The sequence below is a fragment of the Mus pahari genome, chromosome 1 (genome assembly GCF_900095145.1).
Source record: "Mus pahari chromosome 1, PAHARI_EIJ_v1.1, whole genome shotgun sequence".
NCBI lineage: Eukaryota > Metazoa > Chordata > Mammalia > Rodentia > Muridae > Mus > Mus pahari.
This window is the reverse complement of record NC_034590.1, coordinates 38561144-38580643: the sequence shown is the minus strand read 5'-3', so window position 1 is coordinate 38580643 and position 19500 is coordinate 38561144. Positions and strand designations below refer to the sequence as shown.

The 19500-nt window shown below is 44.2% G+C and overlaps 2 protein-coding genes across 9 annotated transcripts in view; one reads left to right on the top strand and one right to left on the bottom strand.

Annotated features, from left to right (window-relative positions):
* The window catches only part of Lins1 (lines homolog 1), a 29861-nt gene extending 26130 nt beyond the window's left edge, over nucleotides 1-3731 (bottom strand). For 3 of the 4 annotated variants that reach the window (XR_003842693.1, XM_029532916.1, XM_021202772.1), the window contains exon 1: nucleotides 3597-3731. The gene's annotated coding sequence lies outside the window, so the exon portion shown is untranslated. The remainder of the gene's footprint in view (nucleotides 1-3596) is intronic. The other variant, XM_029532913.1, reaches the window with a different exon arrangement.
* A 288-nt stretch (nucleotides 3732-4019) lies between these two features.
* Nucleotides 4020-19500, top strand: part of Asb7 (ankyrin repeat and SOCS box containing 7) — a 43089-nt gene continuing 27608 nt past the window's right edge. For 2 of the 5 annotated variants that reach the window (XM_029543577.1, XM_029543574.1), the window contains exons 1-4: nucleotides 4020-4519; nucleotides 4705-4802; nucleotides 11429-11546; nucleotides 14236-14497. In XM_029543577.1, the coding sequence (XP_029399437.1) occupies nucleotides 14287-14497 (211 nt within the window). In that variant the 5' untranslated portion in view covers nucleotides 4020-4519; nucleotides 4705-4802; nucleotides 11429-11546; nucleotides 14236-14286. Of the gene's footprint in view, nucleotides 4520-4704; nucleotides 4803-4911; nucleotides 5002-5681; nucleotides 5757-11428; nucleotides 11547-14235; nucleotides 14498-15328; nucleotides 15418-19500 lie in introns of those variants that run through there. The other 3 variants (XM_029543575.1, XM_029543576.1, XM_029543579.1) reach the window with 3 other exon arrangements.

Below are 19500 nucleotides of genomic sequence, written 5' to 3'. Positions count from 1 at the left end.
GCACTGAAAGGCAAGGTGCTCTGTCCTGCAAGCAGTCTGGGACAATCCTTTGTTTTTACAGTAAATCACTGTAGAGTGAAAAGATCAAAAGTTACCAAAACACCATTAATCAGCCCCTGACATAGCTGGGTTCTAATTGTAAGTCAGGCATCCATTTTAAAGAGACATGCCAAGATTTGAACTCATAAAAGGATAACTGGTAGGAAGCACTGAGGATGAGATTGATGATTAAAAGCTTTGGAAAATGTGAGGAATCCTTCCAAATAGATTGTTGTAAGGTTTTTTGTTTGCTTGTTGTTAGATTCTGAACCTGCTTGCAGAGTTGCACCTATGCCTCTGAATATGTAGTTATAGAGTGCTAGATTCTACATATATTTGATCTTAATTAATAGCCAGAAGTGTTTGAAAACTTCTTGTAGAGCAACCTGCTTCTTGGGGAAACTAAACTTACATATCTTCTAATCTAAGTAAACAGTTATTAAAGATGTTCTCCTAGGCTGGCAAGATGGCTCAGTGGGTAACGGGGTCTGCTGTCAAGCCTGACGGCCTGAGTTCAATCCCTGGACCCCGCACAGTGGAAGGGGAGAACAGCCTGCAAGCTGACCTCCACATCTGCACAGTGGTGATGCACATGCCCACAACACACATTAGATAAATAAGCGTAAAAATAAAGATGCTCTAAGAACTTATATTTTCTGAAAAGTGATATATTGTCAGAGGGAGAGAAACCTGTGGGGCTCAGTAGAGACAATGGTAACGTAATCATTTCCCTACATTGGTCACATGCCTTCATGCTGGGGGGTGCACATGTTAAAGCAAACCTTCTCTTCTTTAGAAGTTTCATTCTTTCTTTCTGCTTAAAATTTTATCACTTGGCCTCCTGGCCAAAGGGACAGATTCTCTAAAGAAAATGTAGGCCTTATTCATATAGGTAATTACTGCAGTTTTTCAATTTTAAAAATACCTGCCTTTCCTAAAAGCGCACACAAGGCTTCTCCGTGTCCAGAGAGGCCTTCTCCATCACCCTCTCTGGATCCTCTTTCTCTCCTGGGCTCTCATTGTCAGGACTTTTCAGAGTTCAGCCCTCCCCATCTCCCCTTGCAGAATAATTCCATGAACTTTCAGGTCCTCAATTTTAGTTTTGCAAGTTAGGGTTTAGTTCTTTTCTGGGCTATGTGCAGATACTCATTGACTTATCATGGGGCTACATTCCCATAAGCACACCATAAGCAGAAAAGCTACTTATTATAACCTAACTTACTGAACATGTATACAACACTCACATTAGCTTACAGGTGGGCAAAGTTCATTTAGTACAAACCTATTTTATAAAAGTACAGAATCTCTCATGTCCATTATTAAATGCTGTGAGAAACCATAGCTGTATGTGTAGAGGAGACATCATGAGGCCTTCTAAAGACATGAGGGGATGTAAAAACACAATAGACCAACAAATCCTGGATAGTTTGTCCTGATAGTGCAGCTGCTTGGCAGCGGTGGCTGCCACTGCCCAGCATTGTGAGAAAGGGGCTGTCTTAGTCAGGGTTTCTATTCCTGCACAAACATCATGACCAAGAAGCAAGTTGGGGAGGAAAGGGTTTATTCAACTTATACTTCCACAGTGCTGTTCATCACCAAAGGAAGTCAGGACTGGAACTCAAGCAGGTCAGGATACAGGAGCTGATGCAGAGGCCATGGAGGGATGTTACTTACTGGCTTGCTTCCCCTCTTGCTCTCTCATAGAACCCAAGACTACCAGCCCAGGGATGCCACCACCCACAATGAGCCCTCCACCCCTTGAACACCAACTGAGAAAATGCCCCACAGCTGGATCTCATGGAGGCATTTCCCCAACTGAAGCTCCTTTCTTTGTGTTAACTCCAGCCTATGTCAAGTTGACACACAAAACCAGCCAGTACAGAGGGAAAAAAAAATTACATTTCAAAATGTAGTGTTTGGCTTCCACTGAATACTAACAGTGAGTCTGTAAGGAAGAACCCACATGCCTCCTATAGAACTCTACCTGGAGAGGGAAGACCCATAAACATTTATCCCTGAACATCAACTCAACTCATTCCATGCCCTTCAAACTCACTTTTTCCTGTACCTCTCTCCCCTCAGCTCAGTGACTAGAGTCCATATCAGCTACAGTGAACCATTTCTATCCACCCTTGACATGGACAACAGATCCCTTCCTAATTAGTTGTTTCTTGGCTTACAATACACCCATCCACATTCTGAAAAATCTATTTTTCTTAGGATGATGTCCCAAACTCCAAAAACACATGGCCTTGCAGGGCCTTTAAGATCTGCCTTTTGGGGTCTCTTTACTTCTGTGCCCAAAAGCTAATAATCTGTAGGCTTTCTCTGAGGCCTTGAAAGACTTCTTCAATTAGAAGATAACCTGGGCTTTCACTAACCCCTTTTCTGAGGAAATCATATTTAGTTGTCTTTCACCTACTCTTGTATATATTCAAGTCAGGAATAGACAGCCTAGCCCAAAACTTCCTGTCAAAGTCATAGTATTATTGTCTTCAAGATATTTCAATTTTGGTACCACATCACATCCCCATTCTTACTTATGACCTTTTCTAGGAATAAGCGAAGTTAGTCTGTCCACATAAGAGGTTACTTCTGTGGAAGACAACAAAGGAATACTTTTTATCTGAGTAACAGCCTAAAAGAAAAGACCCAGAGGCAAATTGAACACCGACTCCCACCTGCAACAAAATATCGCAATAGGTTACATCATCCCCAGTAATCCAATTCCCCATCACAGCTTTCTCTATTAAGTGATCAATGCAAAACATAGAAACGGGAATCATTCTGGCATGACCTATACATTCCTGCAAAATCTGCAGCCTGCCCACACCTCCTAATCTCATTTCCATCTTTCTCCCCCTTACTCACAGTTCCCCTAAACTTATTCCAGTACTTCACTTCAGATTAACTGCTTGTAAAGGTCTTCCCTCAGATCTTTGTTGGGCTGGTTTTTTTTGTCATTCACAGGGTGTAAATGTCATTCTCTGGGAGTCCTGGCTAACAATCTAAGTCTAGCGCATCCTTGTCAAAATGTATTCCATTACTTTGTGGGTTTTTTTTTTCCTAATTATTTTGCAGTTTCATCTTCTCTTGTTAAGATAAAAGTAAAGGAAAGAAAGGAAGGAAGGAAAGAAAAGTTCACAAAGTCTCCCCAACAGCTAGAGTAGTGTCAACCCAGTAAACACTTGCTAAAAGAATCAAAGCATTTAAACAATGTATTAATGTGCCCACTCTACGGTCCCCCCCTTTCCCGGGTCTTTTCATTCACAAGAAACCGCGAGGGTCGCTATCCTGGCAGGCAAGCCCTTGAACCCGCCTCGCGATCCCAAAGAGCGTGCTCTCTCGCAGGCTGGGCGAGGCAGCCTGGAAGCTAACCGGGTCTCAGAGACCGACAGATGCACCAAACATCCGCCACTCGCTTCCAAGAAGCACCGCAGAGCGACGGCGAGTAGGGGTCCTCCTCGCCTGCCCTCGGCCCTGTCACCTCGCCCGTCGCTCAGCCCGCCACCCACGTGTCGCTCCAGCCACCCAGCTCCACCTGGGCTCCCGCTTACCTGGCTGCCATCCGGCCGGGCCACGCAGCCATCGCCCGGCCACTCGTGCCCACAGCTGCCCACTCCAGGCCACCGTACTCCACGGAAGGCCTCGCCGGCCCCTCCCTCCGCAGGCGAAGAAGCCCCATTCGTAGTACGGTGTCTCTTAGCAACCGCTTCGAGTCTCCAGGCTGGGGGTGGAGCCTGGAGAACCGCCGCGGGGAAGCGGAGGGGACGAAGGGAGAGCGGCCAATCGGAGACAAGTCCCAGCCTCTATCAGCCCGCCTCCTCTAACTGTCGCGAATCCGCGGGCAGCTTTACGACAGCCAGGGGGTGGGGGCCTCGGGATGAGGAGAAGGAAGCAACCAACCAACCAAGTCGCCCCCACCCCCTACCCCCAACCCCCACCCACCGCGGATCTGGTTTACGGCTTGGAGCGCAGGCTCCAGTGCGGCAGCTGATTGGCTGTCGAAGGCTTGGTCCCATCCCAGTGACCCCAAAGTGCTGGAAGGAGGGGGCGGGGGTGGCCCAGTGCAAAGTGCATCCCGAAAGCCCCCTGTCGGGACACCCTGCTGCTGACACTTCGGACCTGGTACGACTTGGGGTCTCTCTGTCCTCAGACCTCTTGAGTCCTTCGGTAGCTGAAAGCCTCCGGCCCGGCGCGCGGCAGACCCTTGGTCTGAGCCCCTGGACCGGGACTACCCCCCCTCCCCTCCGAGCCGGCACTTCCTCCCAGCGCCCCTTCCCGGAGGCTGCTCCGAGGCCAAGACCCGCCACCCCCAGCCTGATCGACTCTCTGGATGCTCTCTGGGTTGGGGCCGTGAAGCCCCGAGGAGGATCAGGAACACGGTGTCCGGCCCTGCCTGGGGTGTTTCTTCAATGGAGAAGTTGGTGAATGTGGAGGAGGCTGAAAGGAGAGAGAGGAGCTGCAACTGAGGGGACAGGTAAAGTCAGTTTCTTCCTCCCTTGAGGGGAGGGGGCTGGCTGGCTGGGTGGGTGGGGGTTGGGGGAGAAGCCCTGCTCTAGCCTGCCTGCCCTTGCCACCCTCCAGCCTTTCCTTCGCTCCCCCATCCTCAGAGCCCTCTCCTCGCCCCTGGATCGCTGCACCAGATTGGTTTCTGTTTTCCAGGGTTGAGCTTGCTGGAGGACACTCCCGAGTAGAAGGGGTCTGGCCACCCACCAGAGGAGCAATAAACAGAGTGCTTTGGACCAGCATCCTCTCAAAAGGTAAAGAGCCAGACCTCCCTTCCCCCATTGTTTACTCCTGGCCCCTACCTCATTAAGTAATGCTTTATTTCCAGGGTGGTTGCCTGGGAATGCAAGCTTTCTTAGATGCTAGTTTCCTAGCAAAACCAGAAGCATTGCCCATGCCTGGTCCTTAACACCCCAGCAACTTCTCTACCCCAGAAACATCTTCTGGGACGAGGTCAGAGTGTTTCCGTGTTTTGCATTATCTTTTGGTATACTGTGTCATGTATTCTGCTCTGAGGCTTGGAGACCTTTTTGTAGTTCCCCGCCTTCCATACTCTCATAGGAATTCTTCAATTCCATGTTAATTGCTTGTTAATTCTGAATGATTCTGCTTTTAATTAAACCACAATTTACCGTTTTGCCCATGCATATGTTTTTTTTTTTTTTTTTTTTCTCTCTATGCCTCCATCAGGAAAGCTTAAGAGTTCCCTAACTGATGGTGGCTTAGTAGCAGAAGGTGGACGGGAGGACTGAAACTTAAGGGTTTTGAAGAAAATAATTGGATTTGGTTTTCCTGGAAAAAGTGAATGTGTGTAACTTAGGAATGGGAACAGTATAGGAACTGTAGAAAAGCACTATTCGCTCCCGAAACAAAGTATATAGTTTACTATGGGTGTTTTTTGTGTTTGTGTGAGACAAAGTGGATGGGACACTGGAGTTGTTAGGAAGCGATACATAGTATTTGTTACATCTCTGATGTTCTAGGTGAACTTATAAAAATTTACAATGTATCTCCTTGACAATAGTGGCACAGACAGGGATTTTAAAACGAAGTTTTGTTTTGGTATGTTAAGCTATCTGCTGCTTGGTTTTGGCAGTGGTCATTCTTGTTTTCTCATTTTAAAACCCTTACAGAGAATTTACTAGATTGAAATGTAAGCACCTAGGTCATGTGCTCAGATTTCTGCTGCCTCCGAAAATGCCCCAAAGGTAAGTTTAGAACATTAATATAAATAGAATATATACAAATAAACCATAGGGAGAGATTATATTATACAAAGGGCAGCCTAGAGACTGCCTAATGAATAACTCTATAACATTTGTTATCACATATAAAAAGTGACTCATTTATTTTCATATCTCAAATGGTTTTTGAAATTTTCAGTACAAAGAAGTATTCAAAATGGTAGGCTTTTTTTCCTTTAGATTTTCTGTTTTGTCTGCCAGCGCACACACACATACACAAATAATATCTTTTGATTCTACTGATCCTTAAGTCATAAAGATAATTTTAAGGGGCTCTGGGGGCTTGCACATTTTTAAGACTTGAAACTACATGCCAAAGAAAGTATATTCTGAACATAATTTTAAAATAGTATATATCAGCTCTCTGTTTTCTCTATAATTGCTATACTACCTTTCCTTCTTTCTTCTTCTTTTTTTGAATTTCTGGTGCTTTGAGACAGGGTTTCTCTGTGTAGCTTTGGCTGTCCAGAAACGCCCTGTAGACCAGGCTAGCCTTGAACTCAGATCTGCCTGACTCTGCCTCCTGAGTGCTGGGATCAAAGGCGTGCATCTGACTGTAATTGCCATACTTTCCAGGCTGAGGAATGGAACTCCTGAGACAGGAGGATGGAGAATTTAAAGCCAACCTGGGCCCGCTACAGAGTGAAACACAGTTTTAAAGAACCAAATGAAAGGAAGAGGAAAAAAAAATTTCACCAGTTACTGTACTATGGAGAAAATTTAGGGTAGTATTCGTGTGTGTGTGTGTGTGTGTGTGTGTGTGTGTGTGTGTGTGTGTGTGAAGACAATGTCTCAAGTTATTTAAATACAGAACTCAGGGCTGCAGAGGTGGCTCAGTGGTTAAATATGGATCAGCAATATGATGCCTTCTGAGTACTGTATAACTTAAAAAAAATGGTGATAAAATATTTGGAGTGTATTACAGAGATAAACTGCAGTATGTATTTAGTCTTCTCCATGGGGCGGAGGGTATTTTTCTGCTTTAGCGTTAACCTGATTTGCTAGGGTTCTTAAGTGAGGGTTCTTTTCACCTAAGATTATAAATGAGGATCACTAATCAGACTTGTAAAGACAGAACATTATCCTGGTTCCAGCCAGGTCATTATTGCTGCTTAAGTCAGAGTACAAGGATTTGTTCAGCTGACAGTGGGTTTCCTAAGATTGAGACAGAGATGTATACACACACATACACACACACACACACACACCCAGACAGAGGGCAGTGGGGAGGTTATAATAATTAACATAGTTGAGAATGTTTACTCTAGGAATGTTTAACATTTAACATTTTATTTAGTTTGGACATTCACTTAACAACATTACCAGCTCAATAGTTTATATTTCTCTATCTGGCAGTCAACTTAGTATTATTAATTCTACTGTGAGTGACATGGGAGGGCGCTTACCTGATTATTTGGTAACCAAAAACAAATTCATATCACAAAGGGAGATTCTTTGGGGTTACTCAGTGCTAGGTCTTTAGCATAGTATGACTACTTCTGTCCTTTATACCTAAAACGATGTGATTCACAGTTAATTCTGTTATACATTATATATAAGTAACATATATAATGTCTTATTTTGTTTCTGTGTGTTTCTGTGAGAGCACAGACCTGAGTATGCACGTGCAGTCTTTAGGGTGTCAACATTTAGCCTTAGTGATTCCTTTCTTGAAGTGGGTAAATAAAGTCAGATTCAGTTTGTCTATCTGAAACCTGACAGTGTTCTTGCACATTTCTGAGGCACTAGCCTGAGGCTGCTAACTTTGACGTGGCATGCCTGCGTTAATAGAACACTACCGACAAAGCATTTCTAATACCTGTGGCTTAAGCTTTGAGTGGGGTCATACATAATTCTAAACTTTCCTCAGTCACCTCACCTCATCCACATTTTGTGAAAATCGTTGGGTTTTCTGCTAGAGTCTATGTGATTCGTAGTTCTACTTGATAATAAATCTTTGTGTCATGTAGAGGTCCACTCATTTGGAGGAAATACAATATCCTTTTTTAGGGACATAATCACTATGGTACGTTGGGTGGTACTAAAACAATACCTGCCTTATTTTTGGTGTCAGGCTCTTGATAGTGTAAGTGGAGCCCAGAAGCAGGCCTGTTGGCCATGTCCTATATTGTGATTGGGCACAGTATATTTCCATAGATGGTTTTGCTCTGGGGTCTTGTGAGTCATCTGTGGATTTTTAGATGTTGTCTTTAGAGGCACTATCTTTAAAGTTGTGATTTTCTTTTCCTACCCTGGACTGCTCTGCAAACAAAGTCTTGAGCCCGGAACTGTGACCTTGTTTCTTGTGAAACCATTACCTTCTTTCTTGTTGGTTTGAGACCAGGAAACAGTTCTCATTTATATTTCTGCTGGAAAAACGCAGAATCAGGCAGCAGGCCTGCAGTCTTAACACTTGGGAGGCTGAGGCAGGAAGATCCCTGGTTGCTGGTTAGCTTGCACTGCATCAGAGGTCTGGGATCTCAACAAAACTGAACTAAACAAAAACTTCATGGAAGAAAATAATATACAAAGTCATCTATGTCTTGTGCTAAAGGAAATTGTAGCGATGTCAGACTTCAGACTTGAAGGCTGTGTATTCTTGGGCAAATTTCAAGCATACCTTGATTTATGGGTACCTTTTGCTTCAGTCTGTTATCTCAATGTAGATTTTCTCTTAACTGTATAAAGGAAATCTGGGGCTTAACTGAATGGATTTCACTTGAAAAGATATTAGGCAGTACTATCCAATGTGGTCAACTGTATAAAAGCTCAGAGACCTAATTATTATCTTTTACTTCAATAAAGTGGAGAAAATAATTTGGCAAGCTGTAAGCATAAGACCTAAGACCACTTAAGAGAATGAGACACATCTGTGAAATGAGTCCTTTTTACACCTCTAAAGTCTTTCATATTTGTTTATTATTTATTTTTTTCTGACAAAAACCCAGAATGTAATTTCTAGTGTGTCTGGTATCAGTAGTTGCTGGAGTCTCCACCCATCATTAATTTAAGAGAACCTTCTGTTGATTGTGTATTGTTTAAGAAATGTCCCCTTTGTCAAGAGTCCTGTTTTATAGGTGATTTCTTAGAGCCGTCAGTTTTGAACTTGCATCCCTGCAGGAAGCTAGGCCTTTTCATTTCCACCTGTGGCTTTTCCCGAATTTTGTTTTGTTTTGTTTTAAATAGTTTCTTTGCTGCTGAGGTTGTACTCATTCTTCAGGACCGTTGTGTCTTTTTTTCTCTTTATTTTGTATGTACCTGAGTAACATCGAGAGAAAACTCACTGCTCGTCTGATACCTTGGACTTTGGGTTACTTTAATCATTGCCTGTATAACTGACAATGGTGCAGACAGCAGAGATTATGTGTACAGGGTTCACACACATGTGTTTCCCCTATGATGCCATTTAGCACATGCATGCGAGGAGTGACTTTTCACTTTAAATGATCTATGATTATCTATAAGTCCTTGGTATTATCAGAAGAGGAAAATATATCCTAAAATCTCTTATATCCTTAAAAGTGTCATTTTTAAGAGGCTGTCAGAGAAATGTCTTTCTCTTGAAGAGGACCTAGTTCAGTTCTCAGCACCCCCAGGGTTACACACAACTGCCTGTAAAGTTCCAGAGGATCTGAAACCTTCTTCTGGTCTCCTCTAGCACTAGGCATGTGTGTGGTGCACCTGCTTACATGTAGACACTCAGATATAAACAAAAAATTTTCTTTTAAAAATTAAAAATACTTTTAAATGTCATTTTAAATGTACGGGACTGTATTTTAGGAAGCTGTGAGCTGTGCTGAGCACACATTAGGCACTTGGGGGCTGTCTCCTTGTCCCATTAAAGTCACTTACAGGGAATTGTGACATTATTACCTTTCTTGCAGGGAGAAATAATTTGATCCTTTGATCTCTTAACACCCTGCCTTTTCCTTATATTAGTGAATACTATTTCATGCTTTCTCCATCTCCCACCTCTCATGTCTCTGTCATGCCCAGCTGTCTCTGTGGAAGTGCTGATGTGCATTTGGAAATCTGCAAGGACTCTTAAAGGCTTGAAGCCACATTGGGACATTTTCATGACCCTAGGTAGGCAAAAAATACTGAAGACACACTTAGAAGTAAGGTGTTTGATTTTGGTTTTCATTTTTAGAAATCAAGTTTTTTTTTTTTTTTTTTTTTTTTTGACAACTTAATACCTGTACATTTTCTGATTAACTCTCATCGCCTACCCTGGTCCTGCCTGTCAGTTTCTTCTTCCACAATGGTTTTAACCAGGATTGTCTGTGTGACCCCAGCCTGAACCTGGTGGGCTTAGAGCTGGGTACCACATGATGCTGTTTACTCTTGACATGTAGATGCCTTTGTGGTAAGAGGTGATCAGTGACCTCTGGTACTTGAGAGCTGTGAGGTTGGCTCCTTTGTCTCTGTGGCTGTGGCTTTCTTTGAGCACTTCCTTGCCTTCGGGCATGTAAGGTGCTCCAGGTTCCTGCTGTAGACTTCCTGCCGCAGTCTTAGTTTCTGTAAGGATTCTTCTGTGGTATTTATACTTGGCTTTGAAGGAGTTGTTCTGACCATGTCTACTCCATTTATTTGGAAAGAATAGGCACAGTTTGCACTCAGACTTCAGCTCTGTGTACAGGCCAACATTCTGCCTGTGTTAAAGGCTTCAGACAAGGAAAAATAAGACATGAAGAGCGTAAAAGGCAGACAGGGATCGTTCTAATGTCCCAGCAAACAGCCAGCAAACCCCGCTGCCATTCTTCACCTGGGCAGCTCAGCTTGGCAGATGGCCTGTCCATTTCCTTGTCTGAACCTTTAAGTTCTAAAGGCTCAGTCCCCATCTTCAGAAGGGGGCTCTCCCAGTAGGTTAATTGCTAGAAGATTTCCTTGTAATATTGTAGGGGAGTCTCTTATGCCTGTCCCTGAATGGGATGTATATAGCAGGGACTCAGGTGGAAAGAAGAAAGAGGTTTTTGTTTGTTTGTTTTTTCTTTTAATTGTAGAGAGAGAAAGAGGTTGTGTTTTTTATTGTTTTGTTCTTTAAGGATTCACATAGAGAAGGGAGTAAAACCTCTGCCTGGTTAATGTTTTAACTAGCTTGTTGTATGTAAATGTTATTACTGGTTGCCTTTAAGGCATGGGAAGAGGCACATTCAAAGGCATGAGCCCCATTTACTTATCACACTTTACACTTGGCCCCGGGCAGCTGCTGTATTGAATGCACACATTTTTATTTAGTTTTTCTTCTTTTGCTTCTCTTTTAAAAGAGCAGGTGACTGATGGTATCCTTAAAAAGTAAGGGAAGCAGGCCTGAAGAGACATTCTCTGCAGAAAAAATAAGGTTCTTAGCTGGTAACCAAATTCCAAATGTGGGATTTGTTATTTATTTACTGTTTTTCAAGAAGCTGGGGGTGGGGGTAAAGGGGATAGAATCTCAAAAATAAATCATATTTGATTACATCTTGGAGATTGTTGTAAAGTAACAAGATCATTTTCTCCCAAGCCTTCTCTGAGTTCTCTCTGTTCATTTGTCATAAACTCCTGAAACATAAAAGTCATCAGAAAGTAGACTGCAGACAGCTGGGCTGCTCCGTTCTTCCGGGAAGGTCCCCTGATGTGATTGGGTTTGCTCGTAGGTGAAGAAGACCGCTCCTCCGAGGCCGGTGCACACTGGGAGCCCTTCCCACCATGCTGCATGCACGCCATGGTTATTAGACAAGCTGTCTACCGAGAGAAGGGACATTCTTCTGTAAGGTAAGATGACCCAGGGTCAGCAGCCTCCCAAACTATTTTGAGGAAAATCCCATTTAACTTTTATTTTTCTTCTTGATATCTGCTAATGAGTTGGTTGGGGCTATCGCTCAGTAATAGAGTATGCATCTAGCAGGCTTAAAGCTCTGGGTCCATTCCCTAGCATTAATAGAATAGAGTTGCACAGAAATGAATGGGCAAAATAGTGATTTAAGGAATAAACTAATGTAGTACTCACTGAAAGAAAAAAAACCTAAGTTTATTTTGATGTTGTTTCTGTCTTTTTCCTATAGAGGAGACCTCTTTCAAGTGCCAAGATAATTTCCTATTTAAACACACCCTGTGGGGCCTGGGGAGAGGCTTAGTGGGTAAAGTGCTTCAGCACAGGCATGAAGATTGAGGTTAGAGCCCCATCTGCTCATGGAAAAGCCGGGGATGGACTCTGCCATGGGGTTCCATTGGATGCACACTTGTAACCCCAGCACCAGATTGCAGAGACAAAGAAGATCATGAAGGCTAGATAGACAGCCAATCTGGCAGAAATGGTAAAGCCAAGGTTCAGTGAGGGACCCTCTCTAAAACGGTAAGGTGAGAGCTGCAGAGGACACCTAAGTGTATCTGAACACCACCGCAGAACTCACTCTGAGCCAGCATGGCAACACATACCTGTGACCTCAACACTTGGTAGCTAGAGAAGCAAGGACCAAGAGCTCAAGGCCAACCTGGGCTACATAGCAAGTTGGGAGGCCAGATGGAGCTAAATAAGACTGACTAAAAAAAACCCAGTAAAATAAAACAACGTTTCAAAGGTGTTCTTCTAAAGATGGTGGTCTGAGTGCACAGGAAGGGGCTCCATTGATATATGCTGATAGGTTTTGATATTGTCTCTCATAACACTGAAACTAACATGAAACCCATTCTGAAAGGTATTTTTATGTCAGATTTCTAAGCCAAGAGACTGAGTTTCAAGGAAGTAATTAAGTGAAGAATCAAGGAAATTTGCTTATTAAGAACAGATTATCAAGAAATTTCTCATTTCCCATTTTCTCTGAGGAAACAGCTATTTGAGGTAATAGCTTGATATTTTTACATTATATCACTGAGTGGAATTGCTGAGACTATAATGATGTCATTATTATATGGAGAAAGCACACCAGATGTTTGTGTTCCTAGCCTGGTTAGGCTCCACTAAGCTAGGCTTACTTTTCTTGTGTGGATAATGAGAAATTTTGCAAGAAGTATTGGTCACAAAATTATCCTGAGATGTTTAACCTACAAATGAGAACAGAATGTCTTCAAGGGGCTTTAGCACATTTTTTTTTCTTTCAAGAAAATTTACTTATAGAAATGGAGGTTACAAACCAGGAGATTAGTCTAATTGCTTGTTACAAAGCAGCCCATTTGGAATGTCTTCCTAAGATCTTGTCAGTCTGGGTTTCTGTGTTTATCTCAAATGCTTCAAAGCACGAAGACAGGCTTATAGCCCCACATGAGAAGTAGCCATTCTCCTTTGGGCTTCGCTGTGTGCACGGACAAGCTCATTGTCTGCTGGGTTTGAGGACACGTCTCCATGACCTGCAGAGGTTGTGGAATCCTCAGCACCATTGTTCATTGAAGTCATTTCTTCATGTGGTTAATCAATAGGTGATTTATATATGTAGCATGCTACTTTGAGTATTTATGAAATAAAACTTCTAGTACCAAAATTAGAAAAAAAAAATGTTTTAAAGGAATATGACAGCAAAAGAGAAGACAAACATCATGATCAGATAGCCCAAGGTAGGAGAACAGAGAAAAAGAAACACACACATTCACACACTCACTCACACATGTGTAAATACAATCTATTCTATCCACTTACTTCGTTCAGCCTGCTAACCCCCAAGATGCTAAGTGGAACAACAATATGAACTAACCAGTACCCCCTGAGCTTGTGTCTCTAGCTGCATATGTAGCAGAGGATGGCCTAGTCAGCCATCATTGGGAAGAGAGGCCCCTTGGTCTTGCAAACTTTATATGCCCCATTCAGGGGAATGCCAGGGCCAAGAAGTGGGAGTGGGTGGGCAGGGGAGCAGGGTGGGGGGAAGGTATAGGGGACATTCAGGATAGCATTTGAAATGTAAATGAAGAAAATATCTAATAAAATAATTAAAAAAAAAAATAAGATGCTGATGTGGATTAGGTTAGAGACTTGCCCTTTCAGTTCCTCCTCCGGGCTTTAATGGGCTCTTTTCTGGTACTCCATATTTATTGCCTCAAACTATGATAAAGTCCTAGAGCAGTTTGTGACTTCTGCCTCCGTGGTGACTAGGAAGTCATATAAATCAGACTTCCCAAGACTGGCACTACTGCGACCCCTCTGCAGCGGCCATCTTAGCTTCCTGAGGCCACCTCCCATTTTACCTGAAATAGAGCTGTTATGATCAAACGTAGTTTCAAGTTTTCAAAAGGACACAGAAAATGTTTTTCTGTTTAGGTGGAGGGGTTCCTGCCTGGCTTTCTCTTTCAATTACTATATAGCCTTAATGCAACTATTGGAAGTTTAGGGCTAAGCAGATGCTTGTTGGCCAGTCTTGTTGAGCTGCTGTCTGTTACTGTCCTGATTTAGGAAGTGAACAGTTGTGTGGCGGTCAGTGAGCACAGTGTGAAGAGCCACACATTCTAACTTGCGTATGTTCTCCCTTCCCGAAAGGCTGCCTCCCCTGACCTGATGTCTGGTTGGTGAAAAGCAGACTCCGCTAGGATGCTACACCACCATTGCCGGAGGAACCCCGAGCTCCAGGAGGAGTTGCAGATCCAGGCTGCAGTGGCAGCCGGGGATGTTCACACAGTACGAAAGATGTTGGAACAAGGCTATTCCCCAAATGGCCGAGATGCCAATGGCTGGACCTTGCTCCATTTCTCTGCAGCAAGAGGAAAGGAGAGGTGTGTTCGAGTGTTTCTGGAACATGGAGGTGAGTTCATTGGATGCAGGGAGAAAGCTGGGAGGGCGTTTGTGGAAAATGCACTTGTGCACGTTTGCATGTAGATTTTAATGCTTCGCTTGCATTGCTGTCCAGCGTCTTATCTTCTTTTCGCAAAGATGTTTGTCAACAGAACACTTTGAGTATTGTTCTAAACCAGACTGTTGAGTGGGCTTTACCCTGGCACATGCAATTTCTGCAGACAGTCATGCCACCCCAGGTTACTTCAGCCAAGAGCCCTTATTGGGGCGGGTTGCCACTTGGGTGTCAGAAGCAGAAGTGGTTGTGGCGTTCCCCATGGGGGAGTTGCCCGGCTTGCCCTTTTTGGAAATTGCTCAAACAGAGGAGCATAGCACAGGTCTCTTTAAACATCTGGGCCCTTCCTATCCTTCATGCCTTCCTTAGCCTCTCGGATGGTTTCCCTCTTGTTGTTCTTTCGGGCAGCCTGACTTTTCCAGAACTTACAGGGTGCCTACATATGCAAGAAGACGGCTTAGCTGAGGTCTGATTCTGTAGACAGACTTGGTTGGTGACCGCACTTGCCTTTTTATACATCTGCTTCAGAAAGCTGGCCAGTTTTTATAAGATTTTGACACTAATCCCCTCAATTGACTCCTCTCACCAGTGAATTTCAACTTCATTCTTTTCCTGAAGATATGGGAAGGGAGGGTTGTGTGCGTTTATGTGCGAGGGGTGTGTGTGTATGTGTGTGTGTGTGTGTGTATATACCACTTCTGTATACATTATATTAGGGTGTAGAACCCCTTGACTGGGCCACTGTAGGCCTGGATTGCTCATCAGCAGTTATTTGTTTCATTCTAGGAGTGTACTTTGTTAAAAGACTGGCCAGACTTGCTTGCCTTCTAAAGTACAGAAGATGCTAGACGTTCCACAGCTCTCAGACAGGCCATGTGAGTTATGGGACTGTATGAATGCTAAGACTACCATCATAGTCTGACTCCAGGATAAGGCTACATCCTAGCCTAAGGGTGTGTGTCAGTGGCCTGAAATGGGATTTGTATGTCCCAAGTCACTGACTATGTACAGAGTCCAGACGGTCACTGGCCTGTGCTCACTCATGGTGTTCTTCCATGTCATTTCACCTTTTAGTTTACAGACCTCGGCTCTGCAGTTAATGAGGGATGTAAGTGGAATGCCCATAATTTTACCTGGTACAATTAAGACTGAGATCACTAGGATTTGCTTATTTCGCTGAGTCCTGTTGCAGTCCAGTTCTGTTATCCTCTCTTAAAGAAGAATACACTCATATAGTTAATGCATGAGTGTTATTTCCTTAAGACAGCACATCTTTAGACACGTTTCGGTCATCAAATCCCATTGGACCTGCCCAGCTCTCGCCTGCCGCTACTCAGAAAGGTCTGCATGCGTGCGTAAGTGAGTCTGGGTGCTTAGTCCTCTGACTATTTCTAGCACACGTGTAGAAATTGTGCTCCACGTAGTTTTTAGTCTGCATATGACACAACTCTTCTACCACAGTTGTTTTCCACTCAATTTTGTGACACATTTTTGTCCTATCAGTTGTGGTGAGTGAGCAGACATAGAAAACGTGTCACAGCTGCGGCTGCGCTCTAGTCGGACTTGTGTGTATGTCAGTGAGTGATAAGGGAGAGGAAGCTAATCCATGGCAGAGCTGCATTGACTCCTGGGCTGCAGTTCCTAAGCACCCCCCCCCCCACACACACACACTCTCCCACCCCTTAGATGATTGTTTCCAGGACTGAAGGGAACTGTGTGCTAGAGTGTGTCTAACCTGCGTGAAGCCTAGGGTTCAAGCCTTTTCAAGCCTTAACACTTTTCAGAAAAGTGTGTGTGTGTGCACACACATGCATGTATGCACCTGCGCTCAGCGAACTCTGCCATTCCTGAATCCACACTGCACAGTGCATTTTAGTGCATTTGTAGAGTTACCCAACTACAGAAAGAAACCTCAGTGAGGTTTGTTACTAATATGTTCAGTCTTACCCTGTTATCTTCAGTAGTTACTCAAATAAATATACTACCATTTGGCTATTCTTTCAACTTTGTTCATCTTAGTGTTTTAGAAAGCATAACATTTTCTCAGCAGACTTTTGAGAAGGTAGTGTATAATCTACCTGCTTAAAACCTAGGGTCATTAGTCTATTGACAGTGCCCGTAGGTGGCCACTAGCTGTTCTTCAGTACCAGACTCTCCTTCCAGAAACTGGTTTTTATTGGCTTTCGTTGGAAACTGCAGAAATAGAGCCTGCATGGATTCCAGCTTCTTCCTTCTAGCCCACTCCTCTGTTTAATGTTACATTCCATGTCTTGACTTTCGTCACGTAACAGCTTCGTCGAGATAATTCCTTATCAGGACGTAGTTAAGCCTCAGATTCCACTGTTTGGGTGCAATTGATTTGCACTTAGCTCCCAGTGTGGGGCATTTGAAATTGTTGGCATTTTTTCTTTTTTCCATTTTTTAAAACCTTTGTCAGAGTTTCTCCCTTAATTCCTAGAAGTACTTGCCAAGTCAAACAGCATTTTATGAATGCTGAAACATTTTCCTCCAAAGTGCCTGCAGTTTCTTCTTGTGGCCTCCTGGGACTGGGTAGGACAGTGCCCTCCCCCAACTTCTCTCAGCAGCATATTGCCAGGTAGCTGGCTCTTCCTTGTGTGATGTGCTTGCCCCTCCCAAGGTGACATACGAATATCAAAGTGTGGCAAGACTGAGTTTGTCTTTCTCCTCCTCAATTGTAGGCTTGTTTGGGGTGCCCACCTCCAGGCAGAAACCTTCCTCCTGGCTTGTATCATTTTCATGTACCTATTGCTCTCACCATATACTGGGCACATTCTATTTTGCTCCAGCCTTCTGGTTTTCGTCTGTTTGGTCTTGGTTAGTAAACACTTCATACTGCAGGGTCATTATTCGTCTGCATTTTCTTCTCCAGTCTGCCCAGAATTGGTGTTTGTGAGTGAGAATGTACAATGTCATTGCTCTTCCCCACAAACATTGCCTAACCCTCCCTTCTTTCCTCATGGCTGGGCACTGCTGGGCCACATACATAGCTTTTACCTTGTGCTTCCACTTCTGAGATCTCATTTAGTGCTCCAGGATCAGTGTAATTCTGTTTTTCTGTTTGTGTTCTGTGAGAACATTACCCTACTGAAAAGAGATTTGGAGAATGCACCTCCTCACCCCCCTCATGGCAGATTGGAAAACACATTTGAAAAAGTTAGGTAAGAAGGAAACTCCTAGCCACTCACCCCTGCCATGGTCTCACATGAGGTTGCAGTGCATAGCACATCCTCCACATCATGCCCATGCACATCTGTGAGTGGCCTGCAGTCTAGGAGTGCCGTGCAGGAATCTCTGGACCTGCCTGCTACCCACTTCTGTCCTCGCCTGTGATGAGACCACAGCCTGAGCTTCTGGATTCTTCCGCTCCTACTAGCTGTCTGTCTCTTCTCCTCTTCTTTTCACAGAGCCCCAGCCCCACTCCTTAGGGAGGAAGCCTCTGTCCTCAACATGTCTGGAGTGATCTTCTTCACATTGTATTGCCCGGTTCCCACCCAGTCTCCAAATAACATGACACTTCTAAAGCAGAAATGGAAATGAAATCCAGCAGGGACTTCTTATTTCTCTGCACAGCATAGCCTCAGTCCATCATGCACTCAGCCCAGCAGTGGGCCTCTGAGCCCTGCAGCCCCACTCTATGTAGTACTACCTTCGTGGTTGGCCTCTCTGAGCTTAGAGGTTTAGCCACAGAGGCCATCGTAAGCTCCCTCCTCCTTGGGTCACTCGGCCTTTCACAGGCCTGCTTCCCTTTTAAAGCTTTAGCACTTTCTCAGAGACACCACCTGCCTCCGTTAGACCAGGTCAGGTGAGAACTTTATTTTTGTCCCTGTTAGATGCTGAGCCCTGTATGATGCTCTCTCCCCTGTGTAATATTGTTCCCTGGACCTTATTGCAGCGCCAGTCATAAGCATGGTGAAGGATTCTAGCATCATGTTCAGCGTCTGTAGTTCTTCATGTGAAGTTCCCCGAAGGAAGACCCACAGCCACGTGTTTGCTCCCAGTGGGCAAGAGAGCAGACACCAGGAAAACGATTGTTTCCTGGTCTCATGAGATAAGACTCATTGTTTCTCAATAAAATAAATAAAATAAAATAAAAAGTTGGGTTAGGATTAGACCTAAATTCATGAAAGCTTCTTTTCCGAATCTTTAAATAGGGGGATAGGGTAAGAATGGGAAGAAAGGGCTTCGTTCACTTTGCACTCTGTACTCCTGTGTGTATGTCAGGACTCCAAGGTGTATAAGGTGGCCATTTGGTTCCTGATAAAGCACTCACTCATACTCAGGAAATGCTGCCAAGCTGTAATGTATGCCAGGCCCTGCTTTCAGCACAGAGGTAGTGACGGGCTCCAGCAGGTCACAGCCCAGCAGGTGGCTGGGTCAACTGCAACATTTCCTGATGACTGAGAGTGTACCTTGCTTCACAGCTCTTAAGAGGGTAACATTTCATTTTCCCCTTGGAAAACAAGCCATAGAAGCAAGTGTAACTCAGATACCCCAAGTCTTCCACCATGATGAGCACGGACCTGGGCTCCAGTGCATCATCCAAGCTCTGGTTCTCTCTATATCACCTAGGCAAGAAGAATGGTATTCCCAAGAGAGACAGGTGCTGTGCGCAGCAAGGCCTCCTCTGTGGGAGGTGTGGTGAGTGTGTCCAGATCTCTCCAGAGTGCAGGACTGGAGCAGAATTCTTGAAAGTTGAGAAGCAGGAAGAAGCTAGAAACATGGTGTGGGATAGTCCACTTGTGTGGGACACTGGCACTGGGTCTGAAACAGTTGAGTATGATTGGAGCTTGCCCAGCGGTTTATTCTAGGGTTGTTGGGGCTTCGTGGGGAAGACAGAGAAGAGCAGACCAGGCTGTAGGAAGTTCTCTGGTTACAGAGATCATCAGAAGGGCCCAAGATACAAGGCTATGCTGCGAGAACAATCAAAAGCAATGAAA